The sequence below is a fragment of the Osmerus eperlanus genome, chromosome 5 (genome assembly GCF_963692335.1).
Source record: "Osmerus eperlanus chromosome 5, fOsmEpe2.1, whole genome shotgun sequence".
NCBI classification, from domain to species: Eukaryota; Metazoa; Chordata; class Actinopteri; order Osmeriformes; family Osmeridae; genus Osmerus; species Osmerus eperlanus.
The window spans coordinates 21,917,225-21,939,363 of record NC_085022.1 but is presented as its reverse complement, the minus strand read 5'-3'; the positions used below and the strand labels follow the sequence as shown (position 1 = coordinate 21,939,363).

At 51.1% G+C, this 22,139-nt stretch overlaps 1 protein-coding gene across 1 annotated transcript; it reads left to right on the top strand.

Moving 5' to 3' along the window:
• Positions 1–156: 156 nt before the first annotated feature.
• LOC134021642 (zinc finger C3H1 domain-containing protein-like) lies at positions 157–21,483 on the top strand. Its single transcript, XM_062462675.1, has 36 exons — positions 157–903; positions 1,375–1,848; positions 1,975–2,066; positions 2,258–2,693; positions 2,819–3,051; positions 3,265–3,385; positions 3,546–3,637; positions 3,719–3,910; positions 4,098–4,274; positions 4,448–4,588; positions 4,755–4,867; positions 5,314–5,451; positions 5,881–6,055; positions 6,793–6,921; positions 7,233–7,775; positions 8,377–8,451; positions 8,638–8,747; positions 8,834–8,965; positions 9,289–9,410; positions 9,583–9,684; positions 9,879–10,007; positions 10,796–10,973; positions 11,094–11,280; positions 13,347–13,535; positions 13,827–14,064; positions 14,344–14,449; positions 14,566–14,764; positions 14,902–14,996; positions 15,162–15,269; positions 15,618–15,722; positions 16,142–16,307; positions 16,494–16,594; positions 17,813–17,914; positions 19,419–19,458; positions 19,944–20,006; positions 20,483–21,483. Exons 1-36 carry the CDS (start codon positions 369–371, stop codon positions 20,600–20,602), a joined length of 6,258 nt encoding a protein of 2,085 aa, XP_062318659.1. The 5' UTR covers positions 157–368; the 3' UTR covers positions 20,603–21,483.
• The last annotated feature ends 656 nt before the right edge of the window (positions 21,484–22,139 follow it).

Genomic DNA, 22,139 nt, shown 5'->3' with positions numbered 1-22,139 from the left:
CTTTACAAAGACAAACACAAGTTTTGTCTGGCTTACTGAATGACAGCAAATAGCATAGAAGCACTATATATAGGTTAAGCAGTTAAGCAGTATATATAAGTCAATATAAGTTCTTTGATGACAGTAAGGGTATTGGAATGCAACCACGGACACTCTCATAGGGGGATATTACGCCACTTCCTGGTAAGCGAAACCACAGGAAGTAAGAACGGCGAAGCTAGCGCACAGGCTAGCTAGCTAACTGTGCTATTGATCATAATACTTCTAAACATCTTTGCTCTACTATTAATGGGTCCGCTTTTGTAATTATAGACAGATGTAGTGAGTTTACCTTTACACGTAACGATCAAGCTGTACTAGGCTACAAAATGGATTTAAAACCGAGCAATCTGTCTCCGAGAGAAGAAGGGGAGCTCGAAGACGGAGAGATATGCGATGATGAAACCGAGGAAAAGGTGCTTGTACAGCAGGGATTAAGGCCTAGTAGTAGAACGATCCCTAATTCACAACGTACACGAAAATCGAAGCAAAAACCGCACATGTTACCTTCGCTTATACCACAGGATTTTCGACTATTAATGCCATACAACCGCGGACCTCACTTGCACAGTCCCTTTCCCATAAATCACCGACAGCAAGGGGGACCCAGTGGACCAGACCGACCACCACCACCGGGACTACCGTTGGGGCCAGACCAGAGGCCACGCTCTAGCTTTTGGGAACGAAGTCATAGTGCCTTGGGAAGATTTAGACATCGGGGGAAGCCAAATGAAGGACACGGGGATTGGGACAGAGTAGGCTGGGGAGACTTGCTTGCTGGAGGAAGAGAACCTGGGAGAGCTCCCCCGGGTCGTTATGGGTCCGGGGAGAATCACAACAACATCAGAGAATCTCCCACAAGAAGTATCCTTTGTTATTGATTCTTAATAACTAACAAAAATGTCTAAGTAAGCTAATTGGCACAACATCGGCTGGTATGTAACCGGCTTGTATGTCCCTAGATGGTAAGGTAACACGGGGAATGACGTGGTTTGTCAAGGCTGTGGCTGACATGTCATGAACGTGTTGCTAGAATATTTAACGTCAGTATATTACATATAACGTTAGCCATATTACACTAGCCTTGTCCTTTGACGACTGTATTTTATGTGGATTAAATTGCTAACAATAATTGTAGCAAGAAATAGGCCTAATTGTAAGTCATCATGTCGATTTTTTTGAAGAAATGGGCTTGTACGTAGAGTATACTGTAATACAGTTATAGTTTAAAGCCTAATGTTTGTTTGTTTTTTTTTGGGGGGGGGCGGGGGGGCTTACATGACACCAGAAGACCACTTCAATTACCTAAGTCTTTCCTTGACCTACTATCTTCAGACAAAGTATTTGCGAGGAACCAGATGAGGAAACCAGTTCATAATGTTGCCAAAACCGAAAATGGGGTTGACGAGAGCTTTGAGGATTTGCTCTCAAAGTACAAGCAGATTCAGTTGGAGCTGGAATGTATTAGGAAAGAGGAAACAATGGCTCTAAAACCTGATGAGTCACCTTCCAAAGAGGCTGAAGTCTCAGTCAGTATTTCCAGAGTCGACCCAGTAGCCGACACAAACACTGTTCCCAGCGACGATGCAGCTGATGACACAGAGAGAGCGGAGAAAAAGGCCTTCCAAGCCTTCCCCCTCAAGCCTCTCCGCCAGAAACTCCTTAAACCTGCCGAGTTGGATGCTCTTAAAACCAGACCATCAGAGCTGGAGATAAGGGATGGCGACCAGGAAGCTGAAAAGGAGAGTGTCGAGGAGACCGGAGTTGTGGAAGAGAAAGGCCCAATCGACCTCACTGCCAATTCAGAAGGTGCGTAAGAATAAAATGTTGCCACTATTTACTCAAAAATGCTTTTCGTAACCTCAGATCCCATCAGTATTTGGGTGAGAATGTATGTTATTATAGTTTTGCTATAAAGAAGCACCATACTTTCAGGTGAGGAAGGAAAAGAAGAGGGAGAAGATGACAAGACAAACGCAGGCATGTGCTGCAGCGAATCAGACGACTCCCCTCCGTCCCCTGTCAAAGTAAGTAGCTCGGATCTCATTTATTTCGTATGTTGTTCTTGATTAATTTGTTCACAGCACAGCCGTCTTTCTGCCTGCTGGGAAACGGCCATCTCTGCGCATCGCCTCATTCAATTTCTGACCATTTCAGTAGAACTAGCAATGCCAGTCAATCAAATGTACAACATTTGAGCAAAAATGGTCCCCAGCAGTTTCTCACAGAAGCCGTGTGTGCCCAGCCCTGCGCTCCCCAGGTGAAGCTGAAGGGAAAGGGGAAGGACGAGGACGAGGAGCTCTCGGAGCTGCAGCTGCGGCTGCTGGCCCTGCAGTCCGCCAGCAGGAAGTGGCAACAGCAGGAGCAGCAGGTGATGAAGGAGAGCAAGGAGAGGATTGCCAAGGCCTCCCAGGAGAAGAGCGCCTCCCCCAGCGCCGGGCCTCCCGACCGGGGACGTGTTACCACGCGGTCAGCCTCTTCCGCTGCAGCTGAGAGGGCCAAGGCGCTGGCCAAGCCCCAGGAGAGGGCCAAGGTGCTGGCTAAGCCCCAGGAGAGGGCCAAGGCTGGGGCCAGGGCTCCAGGGGAGAGGGGTAAAGGTCCAGCCAAGCCCCAGGCAGGGAGGAAGGCTGTCAGCCCGGGGGACAAGGGTCCAGGTAGGATCCTCCATTACTGGAACCATCTTCAAATAACACAGCCTGGGTTTTCTAGCAGCTTCTGACATTTTTAAATACTAAATTCTTTGTCTCTCGTCTTCCCTCCTTCCCCCTCATTCCTCCAGGGTCGGCTGCCAAGCAGGCCTTCAGGAAACAGCAACTGCATACCTGGAAGCTGCAGCAGCAGAGGGAGGTGGAGGAGAAGAGGAGGGAGGTGGAGGAGGAGAGGAGGGAGGTGGAGGAGGAGCGGCGGAGGAGAGAGGAGGAGATCAGGAAGATCCGGGACCTGTCCAACCAGGATGAGCAGTACAACCGCTTCATGAAGCTGGTTGGGGGCAAGAGGCAGACCAGGAGCAAGGTGACACCTTACATTGACTCCTATAGTCGTTTATGTCGTTTTTATCCAAAGCAAGTGCATCAGATAATCAAAGATCAAGTCTTGGATTTCTTTTGGGGTTAATAAAGTGTACAGTTCTTACAGTGGTTAGTGTAACAGCAACATCATATCTAGCGATGAACCCAGGCCCTGGTCTACATTATGCTGATATGGTTTTGAATGTGTGTTCATCAGTCTAAGGACAACGAGCGGAAGTCAGTGAGCAAACAGGGACTGGACACCTCAGGCAACCTGTACCAGTACGACAACTACGACGAGGTTGCCATGGATACTGACAGTGAGACCAATTCCCCAGGTGAGCACACAGCTCACCTGACATTGTTTAAATCGCTATGACAAACTGTATGTGTGTGATATGTTGAGAAAGCTTTACTTAATCAGGGTATGTTTTGATACTGTAAGTGTGAATCATGGACATTTGTCTAACTGTAACATTCGGTTCCTGTCTCTTTCAGTACCGTCCCCGGTACACAACCCATTTGCTGACAACGCTCTGTGCTTCCCCGTGCTCAATCCATTCACAATGGACTCTCCCGAATACAGAATGGTACGTTCTAGCCCTTGACACATGAACAGTTGAGGTTGAAGAACCGTATTGACCTGAGATTAATCAGCCCTGTCTCTGCAGGACTCGGGCCAGCGTTTCCTGTCTGTCATCCCCGCGGCTGTGCCCCCACCCCCGCCCCCGCCAGCCCCCCCGCTGGACGAGAACGACCAGCCCCCCAAGCCCCCGTTTGCGGACGAGGAAGAGGAGGAGGAGATGTTGCTCAGGGAGACATGCCTCATGTCCATGGCCAACAAGCGTGTCAATGCGCCAGAGGTACACTGCTTGTGGCGCCACAGGAAGTGAAGCGTTTCCTCTCTGTGTAGAACGACTGGTTTCCAGTGATCCATGATTCCCTGATCCCTCTGGAGTTCTGCAGACGTGTATCCATAAACACAACCCCTGGTGCTCTCTCTGTGTGTTTAGTGTTCCCCTCTTCAATCCTTCCTTCTCTCTCTCCCAGGAGACGTCCGACAGCGGGCCTCCGTCTCCTGTCCCCGCGCCCGCCTCCCTGCCACTGCCTGCCCCACGGGGGAACCTGCAAACAGTGAGCCTGAACATCGCCAGTCTGAACGTCTTGACCCAGTCCCGCGGAAGCAAGTTCGCCCGCGGCCATCACGTCCCCAGAGTCCCACTGGTGGTACGACATCTTCCTACATGTTACATAGTTACATTTTACATGACATTTATTTGTCACCTACATAACTTTTATTCTTTCTCTTCTTGTTAAAAAGCACAATGTTCTGAATAGTTGTCGTACTTTTATGTGTAAAACCACTTTGGAATTCAGTGTGTGTGTTTGTGTGTTCTCAGCTCCCCAGACACAAAACCGTAGTGGTGCAGCTGAACAACTCTGACGACAGCGACTCAGACGAGCAGGAGGCGTCCAGCTCCACGCCCTCCGTGTTCGGAGGGCTGGAGTTCATGATCAAGGAGGCCCGCAGGACGGTGGAGGCGAGTGGCCATTTTTTATTTATTTTTTAAACCAATGACCTCAGTCCTTTTCTACTGTCACTCATTGATCACACTTATCAAAAGCAACATACGGAAGATGCTCGGAGCCCTGTGTGTATAAACTCCTGCTTGTGTGGGATGATAATTTGTTCCTCTGGAACCCCAGGCTGCCAAGCCGAAAGCTGCTGCAGAGAAGGAGAACCACCCTGTGAGGGCTCCAGACAGCCTCCCCGCCGCCAAGAAGGCCGAGTACCGCCTGCTGAGAGAGGAGATAGCCAGGTACCGTGTTTGTATTAGCCAGGCACCGTGTTTGTATGGGCCAGTATCTCCACTTGTCCACGTACTGACCTCTCGTGTAGACGATGCCATACACTGTAGTCTGTAATAGAGATTGCACATGAGAATGAGTGGATTCCAGTGTGCCTGATGAGAAGGAGGAGCTTAACCCTTGTGTTATCTTCGGGTCATTCTGACCCATCAGTCATTGTGACCCACCGTCGTATTGCGACAACTTTACCGCATATAAAAAACTAAGTGAAGCATTTTCTTTTAACTGTCGGGCTGTCTCAGACCCCCCACATCGTGAAGGTTAAAAGAAAATGCTTTTTATTTGTTTTTGTATTTGGTAAAGTTGCCGCAACACAACGATGGTTTGTTGTGAACCTTCGGGTCATGTGACTCGAAGGCAGCACAAGGCTTAATGTGGTCGGTGTTTTCCCTCCTAGTCGGGAGAAAAAGAAGACTCTGAAGGACCAGGGCGCCGTGGCGTCTCCGGCCGGGTCGGACTCTGAGGCGGACCTGGTTGCCAAGGCAGCTGCCGAGCTCTGCCTGAGCGAAGCAGAGGACAGGCTGAGCAAGCACAGGTGTGTTTACCTGGCCCCCCTTGTTTACCTGGCCCCCCTTGTTATCCTGGCCCACCTTGTTTACCTGGCCCCCCCTTGTTTACCTGGCCCCCCTTGTGTACCTGGCCCCCCTTGTTTACCTGGCCCCCCTTGTTATCCTGGACCCCCGTGTTTACCTGGCCCCCCTTGTTTACCTGGCCCCCCTTGTTTACCTGGCCCCCCTTGTTTACCTGGCCCCCCTTGTTTACCTGCCCCCCCTTGTTTACCTGGCCCCCCTTGTTTACCTGGCCCCCCTTGTTTACCTGGCCCCCCTTGTTTACCTGGCCCCCCTTGTTTACCTGGCCCCCCTTGTTATCCTGGCCCCCCTTGTTTACCTGGCCCCCCTTGTTTACCTGGCCCCCCTTGTTATCCTGGCCCCCCTTGTTTACCATGTGTTTGCCGGTGTTCCAGGGAGCTGCTCCAGAGAGACGAGGCCGTCCTGAGACAGCTGCTCCTACAGGAGAGCAGGAAGAAGGAGTCTCTGAAGGCTGCGGAGGGCAAGGTTCTCAAGCTGAAGGAGCAGCTGCTGGCGTCTGAGAAGATTGTCAGCGCTAACAGGACCCTCCTCAAGAAGCTCCAGGAACAGGTCGGTGTCTGACATTATTATTATTATTTTTTTTTTTTTTGTCTCCTGTGTGGGTGATGGTCGTCTCCTGTGTGGTTGATGGTCGTCTCCTGTGTGGGTGATGGTCGTCTCCTGTGTGGTTGATGGTCGTCTCCTGTGTGGTTGATGGTCGTCTCCTGTGTGGGTGATGGTCGTCTCCTGTGTGGTTGATGGTCGTCTCCTGTGTGGGTGATGGTCGTCTCCTGTGTGGTTGATGGTCGTCTCCTGTGTGGGTGATGGTCGTCTCCTGTGTGGTTGATGGTCGTCTCCTGTGTGGTTGATGGTCGTCTCCTGTGTGGTTGATGGTCGTCTCCTGTGTGGTTGATGGTCGTCTCCTGTGTGGGTGATGGTCGTCTCCTGTGTTGTTGATGGTCGTCTCCTGTGTGGTTGATGGTCGTCTCCTGTGTGGGTGATGGTCGTCTCCTGTGTTGTTGATGGTCGTCTCCTGTGTGGGTGATGGTCGTCTCCTGTGTGGGTGATGGTCGTCTCCTGTGTGGTTGATGGTCGTCTCCTGTGTGGTTGATGGTCGTCTCCTGTGTGGTTGATGGTCGTCTCCTGTGTGGGTGATGGTCGTCTCCTGTGTGGTTGATGGTCGTCTCCTGTGTGGGTGATGGTCGTCTCCTGTGTGGTTGATGGTCGTCTCCTGTGTGGTTGATGGTCGTCTCCTGTGTGGGTGATGGTCGTCTCCTGTGTGGGTGATGGTCGTCTCCTGTGTCCAGGTGAACCGTGTGGAGCACCGTGTGCTGATTAAGAAGAACCACAGCGTCAGGCTGGAGCGGGAGCTAACCCAGGCCCAGGCGGCCACAGGCAGGGGGCAGAAACGCCGAGCTGACACCAGCGTTCTCCAGGTGAGCGCTAACACCTGCCTGGCCTGCTCCTCCTAACACCAGTACCTCAGCTCAACCAAGCCTGGAGGTTATTTCAGCCAATTGCTGCTTTCATGTTACAAAGTGTGCTCGGGTTTGTGTCCTGTCTGGGTGTGTGTCGTTCTTTTCTGTTCACCAGACGGTTAACTGACGTTTGGTTTCTTTGCACCGTTCTTTGGACGAACTATGTACTTCTGTTCTTCTGTGCTTTCTACATGCACTGTTTGTACATTACTCTGGACACTGGCATCCGCTGAATGAAGATGTAAATGTGGTGTGTGTTTGTTGGTCAGCCCTGGAAGCTGCAGCGTGTGGACAGCTCTGGACGCTACCTGGCGGACCTCATCGCCCAGAAGCAGCGTCTGCAGCAGCTGGAGTCTGAGTACGCCCTGAAGATCCAGAAGCTGAAACAAGCCCAGGCCCTGCGGCACCGTGGCCTCGCCCCCGAGGCCCCCGCCCTGCCCTCCACCCCCCCGCGGCCCCCTACCCCTCCACCCCCGCCCCCCAGCCCCTTCCCCGTGCCCCCCAGCCCCTTCCCCGTGCCCCAGCCCTCTCGGCACGACCTCACCCAGGACATGCTGACCCTGGACAGCGAGGACGCCGAGGACGGGAACGAGCCGGAACCTGCCGTGCCCTCCGGCGCCACCGGGGGAAGCCGCCGGCTTTCCTTCCCGGAGCCGGGCGCTTCCACCAAGCCCAAGCTGGAGCTGCCCGCCGGCTCGGCAGCGAAGGACGGGGCGGTGAAACCGACCAAGGCGCCGGTCGGGTCCGGAGAGCCGTCGGAGCTGTTCCTGGGGCTGGACGTGGAGGCTCTCAGGCTGAAGCACCAACAGCAGGTAAGCAGGTTCATTCTCTTACCTCCGAGCTACATGTGGGTTCACGTGTAGTTCTCATCTGTTCAGGGCTAGGGCCCGAGACTACAGACCTTTGACCTCAACCCCCTTCCCTGGGGTAATGAAATGCTGTCTTGACAGACAGAGTGTAAATAAGTGTAAACTAGTAGATTTACATGTATTCATTTACATTACATTTACATTTAGTCATTTAGCAGACGCTCTTATCCAGAGCGACTTACAGTAAGTACAGGGACATTCCCCCGAGGCAAGTAGGGTGAAGTGCCTTGCCCAAGGACACAACGTCATGTGGCACGGACGGGAATCGAACTGGCAACCTTCAGATTACTAGCCCGCTTCTCTAACCGCTCAGCCACCTGACTCCCACCACATTACAATCAAATGTCAATAGACATAGATAAATCAATCAATCCTTTGTCTGTCCTTAGTTTGGGTAGAATTGCTATTGGGCAGAGAACCGATGACCAATCAAATTATTGCTGTCAACCTTCTTTCCATGAATGAGCAAACTTGGAATGATGTCACTTTTGCTTCTGGTGTTGATGGTTGTTGATGGTTGTTGATTGTTGTTGATGGTTGCCAGGCCAGGCTGGGAGACCTGCTGCTGGGTGAGCTGAGGACCATGGGGGGCTGGGAGGAGAGGAACCCTTCAGAGAAGGTAACCCTCACGGATCCAGGATTAACTGCTTCTTTTCTGCCTTTTCATTGATGTTTTACTCATTTAGTAGACGCTTCTTATCTTAATGATATGGGGTGGTCTGGTGTAATCTGCGATTTGTAAACCCCTAAAAGAATCCCAGCCCACTGAACACACTGCTGTTAGTAAGCGTGTTTAAATATGCAGGTGTTGGCGGTGGATGTTGAGGCCGTGATGCCGCAGACCGGCCGAGCGGAGCTCAAACCAGTTCCCTTTGGATCTTACAGAAGCCCGCTGCTGGTCTTCAGATCCTACAGGTAACACCTCTGCTCTGGACTTGACTCAAAGGAAAGGAACGTGAACAGTTTCAGGTCTTCTCACCATGTCAGCTATCTTGTTTCAGATTCAGTCCGTACTTCCGAACAAAGGAGAAGATGTCCCTCAGCTCGGTGACCCTCAGCAACACGATAGAGGCCAGGACGTGCTTCTGTCGCTTCGACCTGACGGGAACATGCAACGATGACGACTGCAAGTGGTGAGATCCGCTGAGCGGCTGACAGTCCTGCTGGACAGGTTCTTCCACTCTCGCAGTGTCCTGCTGGACAGGTTCTTCCACTCTCGCAGTGTCCTGCTGGACAGGTTCTTCCACTCTCGCAGTGTCCTGCTGGACAGGTTCTTCCACTCTCGCAGTGTCCTGCTGCCCGTACCACCTGAGCTATGTGGACGTCGCTTTTCATAGAAGCATCTGCTGCTAAATGAATCAAATGAGAATGATTGAGTGGACCTGCGTTTGCCTCATTCCCCTTCATCTTATTCATATTCCTTGTTAATCAGTCACCTGATGATGTTGTGTTTCAGGCAGCACATGAGGAACTGCACCTTTAGTGGGAACCAGCTGTTCCAGGATATCCTGTCCTACAACCTCCCTCTGATTGGCTGCTCAGACAGCAGCAACAATTATGAGATCTGCGCCGCAACAGGTGTTTGTTCACACTGACCTAAGTTCTGTTTGCACCATTAGATATGGGTAGCGATTTAATCACATGAGGAACTGATTTAATCAGAGAGCAGAAATGCTAGATTATTTTCTCTCAACAAACCTATCACATTCGAAGTGTCTTTATGTATATTTTCTTAATTTGTTGTCTACAGAAAAGTACATAAAGAAACTCTTTGGGGCCAACAAAGACCGCATGGGGATGGACCAGAAAGCCGTCCTCCTAGTGAGCAAAGTGAACGAAAGCAAGCGACATAGTAAGAGACTAATCGTCCTCTTCTCCTGTCTCCCAGTAACATCTCCTCAGTGGAACCTTGCTTGTTAAGGCTGCTGTCTGGTGACTGTTGAAGAAGTCTCTCGTCTGCCCCATGAGCTGATATAGCAGGGTATAGATCAAACATTGTTAAATGATCAGTGATTAACGGCAGGCCTCTTCCCTGTCCTCTCCCAGTCCCTCCCTTCACCACCTGTAAGGACACCAGGACGTGGAGGCCCCAGCCGTCCTGGCAGGCCAGCCCCAACACGGGGGACGACAGCGGGGACGAGGGCCTGGAGGGATGCACTGCTGCCGTCAAATATGGTCAGTCGGTTTGTCTGAGGCAGAAGAGACTCACTCTCTTTCTCTTTGTCTGTCTCTCTTTCTCTCTGTCTGTCTCTCTTTCTATCTGTCTGTCTCTCTTTCTCTCTGTCTGTCTCTCTTTCTCTCTGTCCGTCTCTCTTTCTCTCTGTCTGTCTCTCTTTCTCTCTGTCTGTCTCTCTCTCTGTCTGTCTGTCTCTTTCTCTCTGTCTGTCTCTCTTTCTCTCTGTCTGTCTCTCTTTCTATCTGTCTGTCTCTCTTTCTCTCTGTCCGTCTCTCTCTGTCTGTGCCCCTCACTGGCTGCCTCTGTCTCTCTCTCACTTTCTCTATGTATTTCTCTCTCTGTGTCTCTAATCTGATCATTGTTTGTGTTGTGTTGTACCAGTCTCAGTGCATTATTACTCCTTATCATATATCTTGGGGTCTAAGTATCGGAAGTACGCACCATCATCCTGGCATTTTCGATTTCTAAGTGGCGTTATCACCAGGCGCAGACCGGAATGCCCCTGGAAGCAATTACACAGACGTCCAACAAATCAGAGCAATGACATGCATGTACAGTCATCATATCAAACCCACCCCGTATTAGATACACAGTTATGATTAGCTCAGGCCAGGCCAGGCCAGGCTGGCTGGAAATCAGTCTGAGGGGGTCCAGACGAGTGCCAGAGCAAATCCAACCTGAGCTGCTTCCCAGGCCAGCATACCATCAGACATGTTTACATCTTCATTTGTTTCACATAACCGTAGAAAAACGTACCACTGTCCGATTGAATCATTGTCTTTCACAGACGATGTTTCCAAGACCCGCTTGCCCTCGCTGGACGTGTGTGTGTTGCCCGAGGACAAGCGCTACTTCACCAGCGAGACCGACGACATCTCCAACCTGGAGACCAGCGTCCTGGAGAGCCCTCGCGACACGCAGCTCTGGATCAAACTGGCCTTCAAGTACCTCAGCCAGAAAGACACGTACGTTGAGATGTCCACCGTGGATTCATTCCTCTCAGTGAATAGTACAGTGTTTTCATAGAGCAGACCGTGGGCATGTGCTTGTATAACATGCTTGGTACGTTTCTCCTCTTCCCACAGATCGTCGTCGGAGTGTTTGGACGCAGCGTTGAACACACTGTCCCGCGCTCTGGAGGACAACCGGGACAACCCTGAGATCTGGTGCCACTACCTGCGGCTGTTCTCCCGGCGCGGGGCCAGGGCGGAGGTGCAGGAGATGTGTGAGATGGCCGTGGAACACGCCGCCGACTTCCAAGTGTGGTGGACGGTAGGTTCTCCACGTCTACCTCCCATAACACAGCCTTTAGTTCTGATAATCATGTCAGAACAATGTCTTCAGTTAGCAGACGTTTCTATCCAAAGCGAAAGGGAGGGATTTGAACCTGCGACCTTAAGCAAGGTTATCTTTACTGGCCCACTTAATGTCAAATAGTTTTGCAGCCAGGGGTCAAATACAAGCAGAATACAAAGGACAACATCTACAACAACTGAGGACAACAGCTTCATCTGCAATCACATGCTCTACCTCTGAGCTCTCCCTATTCACATGCTCTACCTCTGAGCTCTCCATATTCACCTGCTCTCCATATTCACATGCTCTACCTCTGAGCTCTCCATATTCACCTGCTCTCCATATTCACATGCTCTACCTCTGAGCTCTCCATATTCACCTGCTCTACCTCTGAGCTCTCCCTATTCACATGCTCTACCTCTGAGCTCTCCCTATTCACATGCTCTACCTCTGAGCTCTCCCTATTCACCTGCTCTACCTCTGAGCTCTCCATATTCACATGCTCTACCTCTGAGCTCTCCATATTCACCTGCTCTACCTCTGAGCTCTCCATATTCACCTGCTCTCCATATTCACATGCTCTACCTCTGAGCTCTCCATATTCACATGCTCTACCTCTGAGCTCTCCATATTCACCTGCTCTACCTCTGAGCTCTCCATATTCACATGCTCTACCTCTGAGCTCTCCATATTCACATGCTCTACCTCTGAGCTCTCCATATTCACATGCTCTACCTCTGAGCTCTCCATATTCACATGCTCTACCTCTGAGCTCTCCATATTCACCTGCTCTACCTCTGAGCTCTCCATATTCACCTGCTCTCCATATTCACATGCTCTACCTCTGAGCTCTCCATATTCACCTGCTCTCCATATTCACATGCTCTACCTCTGAGCTCTCCATATTCACCTGCTCTCCATATTCACATGCTCTACCTCTGAGCTCTCCATATTCACCTGCTCTCCATATTCACCTGCTCTCCATATTCACATGCTCTACCTTTGAGCTCTCCATATTCACATGCTCTCCATATTCACATGCTCTACCTCTGAGCTCTCCATATTCACCTGCTCTCCATATTCACCTGCTCTCCATATTCACATGCTCTACCTCTGAGCTCTCCATATTCACATGCTCTACCTCTGAGCTCTCCATATTCACCTGCTCTCCATATTCACATGCTCTACCTCTGAGCTCTCCATATTCACATGCTCTACCTCTGAGCTCTCCATATTCACATGCTCTACCTCTGAGCTCTCCATATTCACATGCTCTCCATATTCACCTGCTCTCCATATTCACATGCTCTACCTCTGAGCTCTCCATATTCACATGCTCTACCTCTGAGCTCTCCATATTCACATGCTCTACCTCTGAGCTCTCCATATTCACATGCTCTACCTCTGAGCTCTCCATATTCACATGCTCTACCTCTGAGCTCTCCATATTCACCTGCTCTCCATATTCACATGCTCTACCTCTGAGCTCTCCATATTCACCTGCTCTCCATATTCACATGCTCTACCTCTGAGCTCTCCATATTCACCTGCTCTCCATATTCACATGCTCTACCTCTGAGCTCTCCATATTCACCTGCTCTCCATATTCACATGCTCTACCTCTGAGCTCTCCATATTCACCTGCTCTCCATATTCACATGCTCTACCTCTGAGCTCTCCATATTCACCTGCTCTCCATATTCACATGCTCTACCTCTGAGCTCTCCATATTCACCTGCTCTACCTCTGAGCTCTCCCTATTCACATGCTCTACCTCTGAGCTCTCCCTATTCACATGCTCTACCTCTGAGCTCTCCCTATTCACCTGCTCTACCTCTGAGCTCTCCATATTCACATGCTCTCCATATTCACATGCTCTACCTCTGAGCTCTCCATATTCACCTGCTCTCCATATTCACATGCTCTACCTCTGAGCTCTCCATATTCACCTGCTCTCCATATTCACATGCTCTACCTCTGAGCTCTCCCTATTCAGGGCCCGTCAAGTGTAATCCCGCCCCTGGCTCTCTCCCCCTCTGCAGTACCTGAGCCTGGAGAGCTCGTTCGAGGGGAAGGACTACGTGTGTGAGCGCCTGCTGAGGTTCCTGCTGGGCCAGGCGGCCAGCAGCCCGACAGACAAGCTGTCCTTCCTGCTGCTGGAGGCCCTGCTGTACAGGGTCCAGCTCAGCCTGTTCACGGGCCGCATGCAGAGCGCCCTGGCCTTCCTCCAGGTGGGTCCCTCTGCCCGGTCACTGCACACTCGGGAGGAGGCACACTACTTAGGATTCCTTGGATAGAATCCTTACACATCATTTACTACTGAAGTACGAATCCTTAGTCGTGTCATTAACTCTTCAATATTTAGCTTAGTTACCACAAAAACATGTTTGGGGATTCCAAACCGAGAAGGTTAGTCAGGTTAGTCATCACACTCCAGGCTACAGGGCAGTAGATATCAGAATACTAGACTGACTGAAACAGAAACATACTGCGGAACAGCCAAACATCATTTTCCGTTCCAGAGTGCTCTCAAGTCGGCCAACGGGAGGAGCATTGCGGACCACCTGACGGTCAGCGACCGCGCCCTTGCCTGGCTCTCCTACATCCACCTGACAGAGTTCGACAGCCTGCCGGCCAGCCTGTACGACCCGGCCGACTCCAACCCCTCCAGGCTGGTCAGCACAGAGCCCCTGATGCTGCCCTGGATCACCCAGCAGGACATCAGCACGCCTCCAGACATCCTGGTCGCCCTGTTTCAAGGTGCGTGATTCTGATTGTACTTTCTGAAAGCATTGTAAGTCGCTGCTTTTGGATGAAAACGTGTCCTGAACAAATGTGTTGTAAACGGGATGTATTTCTCAGTACTGGTTCAGCTGTGACATGCTACACAGCAGCATTTGTCAAGATTTATTTTGCTATCATAATTTTTTATAGTATAATCAGGATAGCAACACATGACTGGTTCATGACATGGGGTTGATGTATACGACGTCTCTGGTGAAGTTAAGATGTGACTGACGTGGGTTCTGTCCTGTGTAGATGCTGTTCGGCAGTGCTCAGACGAGAGACTACCTCTGAAGGAGAGGACACTAGCCTGCTTGCCTCTCCACACCAACCTCATCACCCTCAACACTCTGCTGGAACGGTGTGTGTGTCTTGAGTGTGCATGTGTTCTGAGTGTGTGTCTATTCTGTGAGTGTGTATGTACAGTACATCCAATAGCGTGTGCAGTAAAGCGTGTGTGCTGCTGTTGTCCTGCAGCTATGAGAAGGGCGTGGAGCTATGCGAGTCCCTGCTGGCCCCGTGCCCTGAGTCCTGCGCCCTGCTGGACGCCCTGGCCAACCTCCACGTCCGCAGGGGCCACAGCGACGAGGCCGTGAGAGTGTGGCTCCGGGCTCTCGCCGAATGTCCGCACAACGCAGAGATCTTCTACCACGCCTGCAAGTTCCTCATCACCCAGGTGAGGCTGTACCTGCAGTAGAGGGGAATCTGAAGGTGCTCTGGAGACTCACGTTACCTGCAGTAGAGGGGAATCTGAAGGTGCTCTGGAGACTCACGTTACTCACGTCCTCTCGTCTCCTGTCGGCCTCTGTGCAGGACAAGCCCGAGATCATCGAGCCTCTGTTCCGGGGGTTCGTTCTGTCCTTCTGCCAGAACGATGAGAGTGATCGGCAGCCCGCGGACGTGCTTCGGTATGTGGTTCATGTTACAGGCGTGCCTAACAGTCAGAATCTGTTGAAACTATTGAACGGACAAGTGGTGTGTCTGGCCAGTGGTGGCGTGTGGGACAGTCTGAGTTTTGGGGGGATTTTGAACATCTCAAAGGATGGTTTTGTTGTGTTGTTGTTGCGTTCCAGGTTCATCCTGGGTGTTCCTACAGAGGACGTTCTCCGAAGCCCAGTCATCAAGAAGCAGCTTCAGGAGCAGATCACCCACCAGATGCCTTACCTCCACCTGGTGCACTGGTGAGGCCTGCTCTCCCCTGCCCACAGACACTCACTCTGCTCCCACTCTGCCCGCTGAAGGTCTGGGCGACAGAGATTCCTGATAGCTTCACATTTATATTACGTTTGATTCACTTAGCAGACGCTTTTATCGAATAGGACGTGCGCAAAAGACTGTGCAACAGTAACAGGCCCAAAATAAATCGCAGTAAATATAAGTAAAAACTCAAATGCATTCATATATTAGTGTGATAGAACTAGAAGGTGAGTCTTCTTATGGAGATGGATGATACATGTGGAGAAATGTCTCATAAACAGTACGTTCTTGACCCTGGCCGGAGAGGCTGACGGTAGCTCTTGTCCCCCCAGCTGTTGGCAGTGGGCTCATGGGGGCGTTGGGGTGGCGGTGGACGCCTTCGAGAGCGCTCTGGGCTCCGTCATGCAGCTGGATGTTCTCCACAAGTTCTGGATGGAGTGAGTCCCGCATCTCAACACGCTGCCTGTTACACCCCTCACCCGTTACCCTTCACACACACCTGTGTTCTCCTCCCATGGTGACACTGATGATGGGTTTGAGAAGCAGAGCGACGTAAAGATGTCTCATGTGAGGCTGACTAGACTACCCTGGCCTGTGAAGAGGCTGTGTGCAGAAGGTCAGGAGGTGAAAACTCCTCTGGCCTGCAGTGCAGTTACAGTGATTCCATCTGATTCCTTTAGCCGACACTTTTAACTCTTACGTTACACGCTAAACGTCCATATAGAAAGTCCAGAAGGAAGTGAAGGGTCAGAAGGGTGTGGTTGCAGGTGTATTTGGGTGGTGCTACATCATGTCCACACAGATGGGTGGGGGAGGTGGCAGGTGCCTAGCTAACTCCTGTGTGTTCTCTCTCCAGTTATCTCGTCTTTACCAGCAGTAAGTTCCTGGGGTCCCAGGCCACCGGCCGGGAGTTCAGGATGTTTGCAGATCTCGTCCAGCGTTGCCTGGTTACGGTGCCGTCCAGACTGGAGGTTCCGTTCAGCTCGGCCCGCTACTGGAGCTGCTTCGCGTTCCACAACAAGGTGAAGCCAAGTCAGCTGACCCCCCCCCCCCCCCCTCCCTGTCGGCCACTACCAGAGATCGACCTCGCCATCAGCAAGCTGTCTGATTCTGCTGCATGCGTTTTACAACTCTATGGACTGTTTTTTGTGTGTGCGTGTGTGTGTGCATGCATGTGTGTGTTAACCCCCATGGTGTGTTCTCTGCAGGTGGTGTCTCTCTACCTGAGCTGCCTGCCAGGGTCCCAGCACCCCCTGATTCTGGAGAGGCTGCGCTACACCATGCCCACCAACACACACCTGGCCCTCAGGTACACACACACCTGGCCCTCAGGTACACACACACCTGGCCCTCAGGTACACACACACCTGGCCCTCAGGTACACACACACCTGGCCCTCAGGTACACACACACCTGGCCCTCAGGTACACACACACCTGGCCCTCAGGTACACACACACCTGGCCCTCAGGTACACACACACCTGGCCCTCAGGTACACACACACTTGGCCCTCAGGTACACACACACCTGGCCCTCAGGTACACACACACCTGGCCCTCAGGTACACACACACCTGGCCCTCAGGTACACACACACCTGGCCCTCAGGTACACACACACCTGGCCCTCAGGTACACACACACTTGGCCCTCAGGTAAACACACACCTGGCCCTCAGGTACACACACACCTGGCCCTCAGGTACACACACACCTGGCCCTCAGGTACACACACACCTGGCCCTCAGGTACACACACACTTGGCCCTCAGGTACACACACACCTGGCCCTCAGGTACACACACACTTGGCCCTCAGGTAAACACACACCTGGCCCTCAGGTACACACACACCTGGCCCTCAGGTACACACACACTTGGCCCTCAGGTACACACACACCTGGCCCTCAGGTAAACACACACTTGGACCTCAGGTACACACACACCTGGCCCTCAGGTAAACACACACCTGGCCCTCAGGTACACACACACCTGGCCCTCAGGTACACACACACCTGGCCCTCAGGTACACACACACCTGGCCCTCAGGTACACACACACCTGGCCCTCAGGTAAACACACACTTGGCCCTCAGGTACACACACACCTGGCCCTCAGGTAAACACACACTTGGCCCTCAGGTACACACACACCTGGCCCTCAGGTACACACACACCTGGCCCTCAGGTAAACACACACTTGGCCCTCAGGTACACACACACCTGGCCCTCAGGTAAACACACACTTGGACCTCAGGTACACACACACCTGGCCCTCAGGTAAACACACACTTGGCCCTCAGGTACACACACACCTGGCCCTCAGGTACACACACACCTGGCCCTCAGGTAAACACACACCTGGCCCTCAGGTACACACACACCTGGCCCTCAGGTACACACACACCTGGCCCTCAAGTACACACACTTGGCCTCTGAGATGGTATCTGGTTATGTCCAGACGGTTAGTCTCAGTCTGTTGTTGTTTATGTGTTGTTGTTTATGTGTTGTTGTTTATGTGTTGTTGTTTAGGTTGCTGCACCAGGAGTGGACGGACGGGAACGTGGAACATCTGAAGTTCCAGGCGAGAACGTTGAGCGCCAGCATTCCCAACTGTCTGGCCAACTGGAAAATGTGAGTCCGAACTTTCTCACCCTCCAAACGGTAATGTCCAAAGCCCCTGCTGTGGACCTGCGCTAATACTAGCTGAACCCATGAGTGAAGCTGGGGCCCGTTCTCCGTACGTCGCTTATTACATCCAAGATCAAATGACACATCCAAGATGACATAATCTTGCTTATCATGATCTGGCTAATTCGGTTCTTCGAACACACTTGTTGTTTATGATTAGTATAGCTGGATTGAGTTATACGTTGGTCTAAAAGGGGTATGTATCGATAGTAGAAACCTTGATCATCAACGCTGCTATTGGCTGCTCACATAAGTCTATGGCTGCTCACCGTGGCCAAAATGAGCACCCTGTTTTTTCCACAACAGAGCCAACAGAGCAACAGCTTGCTCGAAGGTTACTCCGAATTTGAAGATTTTATCAGAACGCCAGGGAACACCTCAAAGTCTGCAAAATCCAAGAAAGAGGGCTGGCAAAAAGTAGCAGACCAAATTAAATGTAGAGGAGTGACGCGTTTTATCGCTTATTACAGTAAGCTAGGCCTTTGTTTTTTTTATTTTCATACTTTCATATATTCATTTATCATGTTTAATGTCATATGATGTGGTTTCAACAAATGTATTATGTAAATGACACCCTCAAAAAGTATAGGCTAGCATATCGCGCTGTGCTTAAGGAGCCTATCTATCACGCAATGAGCAATTAATTCGGTTTCATGTTAAATTCTGCTAATTATTCTTGCACCTTCTGCAACAGGTTCCTGTAGTAAAAACGGACAAGACATGTCTGTGACAGACTTCCTGTATCACCTCTGCTTGTAAAGCCTCAATATAATCGTGTTTACATAAAATAAACCTGCTCCCTAGCAGGTTTAAGCTTACGGACCTGTTGCTATGACAGCAAGTCCAGGATGAGCTTCGAAGAACCGAACAATCCAAGATAATGACAAATCGTCAACAATCAAATCCAGCTAACTGATTTAGCGACGTACGGAGAACGGGCCCCTGGTCTGAGGGGGGGACCTGAGGGGGGGACCTGAGGGGGGGACCTGAGGGGGGGACCTGAGGGGGGGACCTGAGGGGGGGACCTGAGGGGGGGACCTGAGGGGGGGACCTGAGGGGGGACCTGAGGGGGGGACCTGAGGGGGGACCTGAGGGGGGGACCTGAGGGGGGGACCTGAGGGGGGGACCTGAGGGGGGACCTGAGGGGGGACCTGAGGGGGGGACCTGAGGGGGGGACCTGAGGGGGGACCTGAGGGGGGACCTGAGGGGGGACCTGAGGGGGGGACCTGAGGGGGGACCTGAGGGGGGGACCTGAGGGGGGGACCTGAGGGGGGGACCTGAGGGGGGGACCTGAGGGGGGACCTGAGGGGGGACCTGAGGGGGGACCTGAGGGGGGGACCTGAGGGGGGGACCTGAGGGGGGACCTGAGGGGGGGACCTGAGGGGGGGACCTGAGGGGGGGACCTGAGGGGGGACCTGAGCTGACAGCCCTCTCTGGTGTGTTTCAGAGCCATCACTGTGGAGAAGGAGCTCAAGCAGAGATCTGAGGTGAGTTAGGGAGGGGAGGGAGGGGGTGGGGGGGGAATGAAAGAAGGGAGAGTAAGACTGTACGTGGAGTTTGGAGACTACAGACTTGTGAAGGAGAGATCTGTATTGTGTGTGTGATGACTTAAACCTCTTGTCTAACTCTCTCTGTTGACCCCTGTGTCGCCTTCCTGTTTGTGCGTCAGAGTGGGCTTTGTTGTTTGCTGCTAACTCAGCCGTTCCATAATCATCGCTTCGTTGTTGTCCTATCTTATTCTTCTCCCTGCAGGCTGTTTTATCACTGTTGAAGAAAAAGTAATGTATGACAGCCTTTCATATGAGGGGTGACAAAATGAAATGTAAATGTTGCGTGTTGTTGGTAAACAAGTGAGCAGTCACTAAGCCCCCCCCCTCGCGCTCACCCCTCCATCTGTCCTCCGCCAACTGACGCAGCGCTCCCACGTTTGCTGTGTTTTTTGTTTTTGTTTGTTTCCTCGTTTGTTTTGTAGGTGCGACTTCTCTATCAGCAAGCCCTGCAAAGGCTCCCTCTGTGTGCCACCCTGTGGAAAGATGTAAATGTCCCCCCCTCAGTCCTCTATTCTCAGACACGCACACACAAGCAGACATACACATTCCTCTTAAAACAGGGGTTTTGCTTATTTGTTCTTGTCCGACTGGCCAATATGCACGCATGTTCACCTGCTTCTCCCTTCCCTCCTTCCCTCCCCCATCTCTCTCTCTCCTCCCCTCCTTCCCTTGCCCCATCTCTCTCTCCCCTCCTTCCCTTGCCCCATCTCTCTCTCCCCTCCTTCCCTTGCCCCATCTCTCTCCTCCCCTCCTTCCCTTGCCCCATCTCTCTCCTCCCCTCCTTCCCTGCCCCATCTCTCTCCTCCCCTCCTTCCCTTGCCCCATCTCTCTCCTTCCCTTGCCCCCCCCACCTCTCTTGCTCTCTCTCTACCCCCATCCCTCCCCCCCTCTCTGTCTCTCTGTCTCTTTCTTTCCCCCTCTTCTCTTTCTCTCCCACCCCCCTCTCTCTCCCTCCTTCCAGCGTCTGCTGTTTGAGGCTGCAGAGGGAGGAGGTAAAACTGATAGACTGAGGAAGCTTGTTGACAAGTGTCAAGAGGTGGGAGTGAGTCTAAATGAGCCCCTAAATTTAGGCTCGTGCTAAACGGGAGAGGATCACTGACCCCCACTTGCACCCCCTCAGTGAACCCCCCCCCTTTCAGAAACACAAAAGGAGAAAATAAAATGAACCTAGCGCCTATCAGACCATCCTAATGGAAAGGCTGCTGCTTAGATGAGAGAGAGAGAGAGAGAGAGAGAGAGGAGGTGAGCAGGGTTAGGTTGCCAGGGGACACGGCGTAGGACACGCGTCACAGAAGCCTCCTCGAGTGTGCTGAACTCTGACCTCTTAAATCTGCCTCCATCATGTACGTAAGTATCGACCCTGCCAAGTGACGTCTTACCTTTCCCTTTTTACGTTTTACTTGTTTCTCGTTTTTGTTTGTTATTTGTATTGTCACCTTTTTAAACAAATTAATTTGGCATCTGTTTTACCGGGGGGGTTAGTAGTTCTGCCGGACGACTGCAGGCTTCTGTGGTATCTGAGTGTTTTAAAGGGTGTTCCCCTCTCCCGACCAGACTAGGCTGCTACCAGTATGTTTTTGTTTGTTCTGGTGTCTCCTTAGAGAAGAGATGGACTCATTATTTCACTATTTGTTTTAAACGATAAAAGAAGAACAAAATTTAAATGATTGGCCAATAACAAAATGTCTGACTGCAAATTCTGGCCTGATTCCGTATTCTGGCCTGTCGTTGTCCTGTGTATTTGAGGCTGACGCACCCTGTGGAACTGACGGGGAGGCCCTTAAAACCCATCACTAGTCACGGGTTAAATCTTCGAGCTATATTGTTCTCTTATGTGCAATTTAGTTTTTTTTTTGTGTCAAAAATATATAATGATTAAAGAGTATTTCGCTATGAGCCGAGAAGTCCTTCAACTGTTATTTTGTATGTTGAACTTGAATGTTTATATTAAATTATTTTCTAAACAAATATCTTGTCTTTTCTTTATTTGTGTGAATTTTACTGCCTCGTGGAAATTCAACTAATACAGCCAATCTTTTTATCTATGCAGACATAAAAAAATGCGATGTATAACACAACAATACAGAAAGTATTTATTTAGAACTTAGAATGCGCTACACAAAAGCATCAACTAAACTGAAACCAACTAACATGTCAAGTTGGTGGTAAATTTAAATCTAAAAATATCCTGTTTACAAAAAATATATATATACTACATGGATATGGTACAAATAAATGATGAACCACACCATGGATATAGTCACGTTAAAATGGAGATGCCTTAACCACGAGTGAATGCAACACTGGAGTTTTATTACTGCAGGAAGGAACACACTTCTCTCTTCCTGGCAGTGAACAGCAGTATCATCAGGCCTCAGCATAGATATATATAAACACTAGATGTCTCGTCCGCGTTGCCGGACAACGGAGTCGAACGTCCACACATGGCGGGCATCTTGCTACAGTCAACTCGCTCACCCATAACATTGTGTTGATGCTACATGTACTTTTTAAATGACCATAACTTGCTCAATTTTCAACCGATTTTGAAACGGTTGGTTTGTTATCAACGTCAGAGATGTCGGTATGCCACTGCATACTTATGAATAATGATGTTT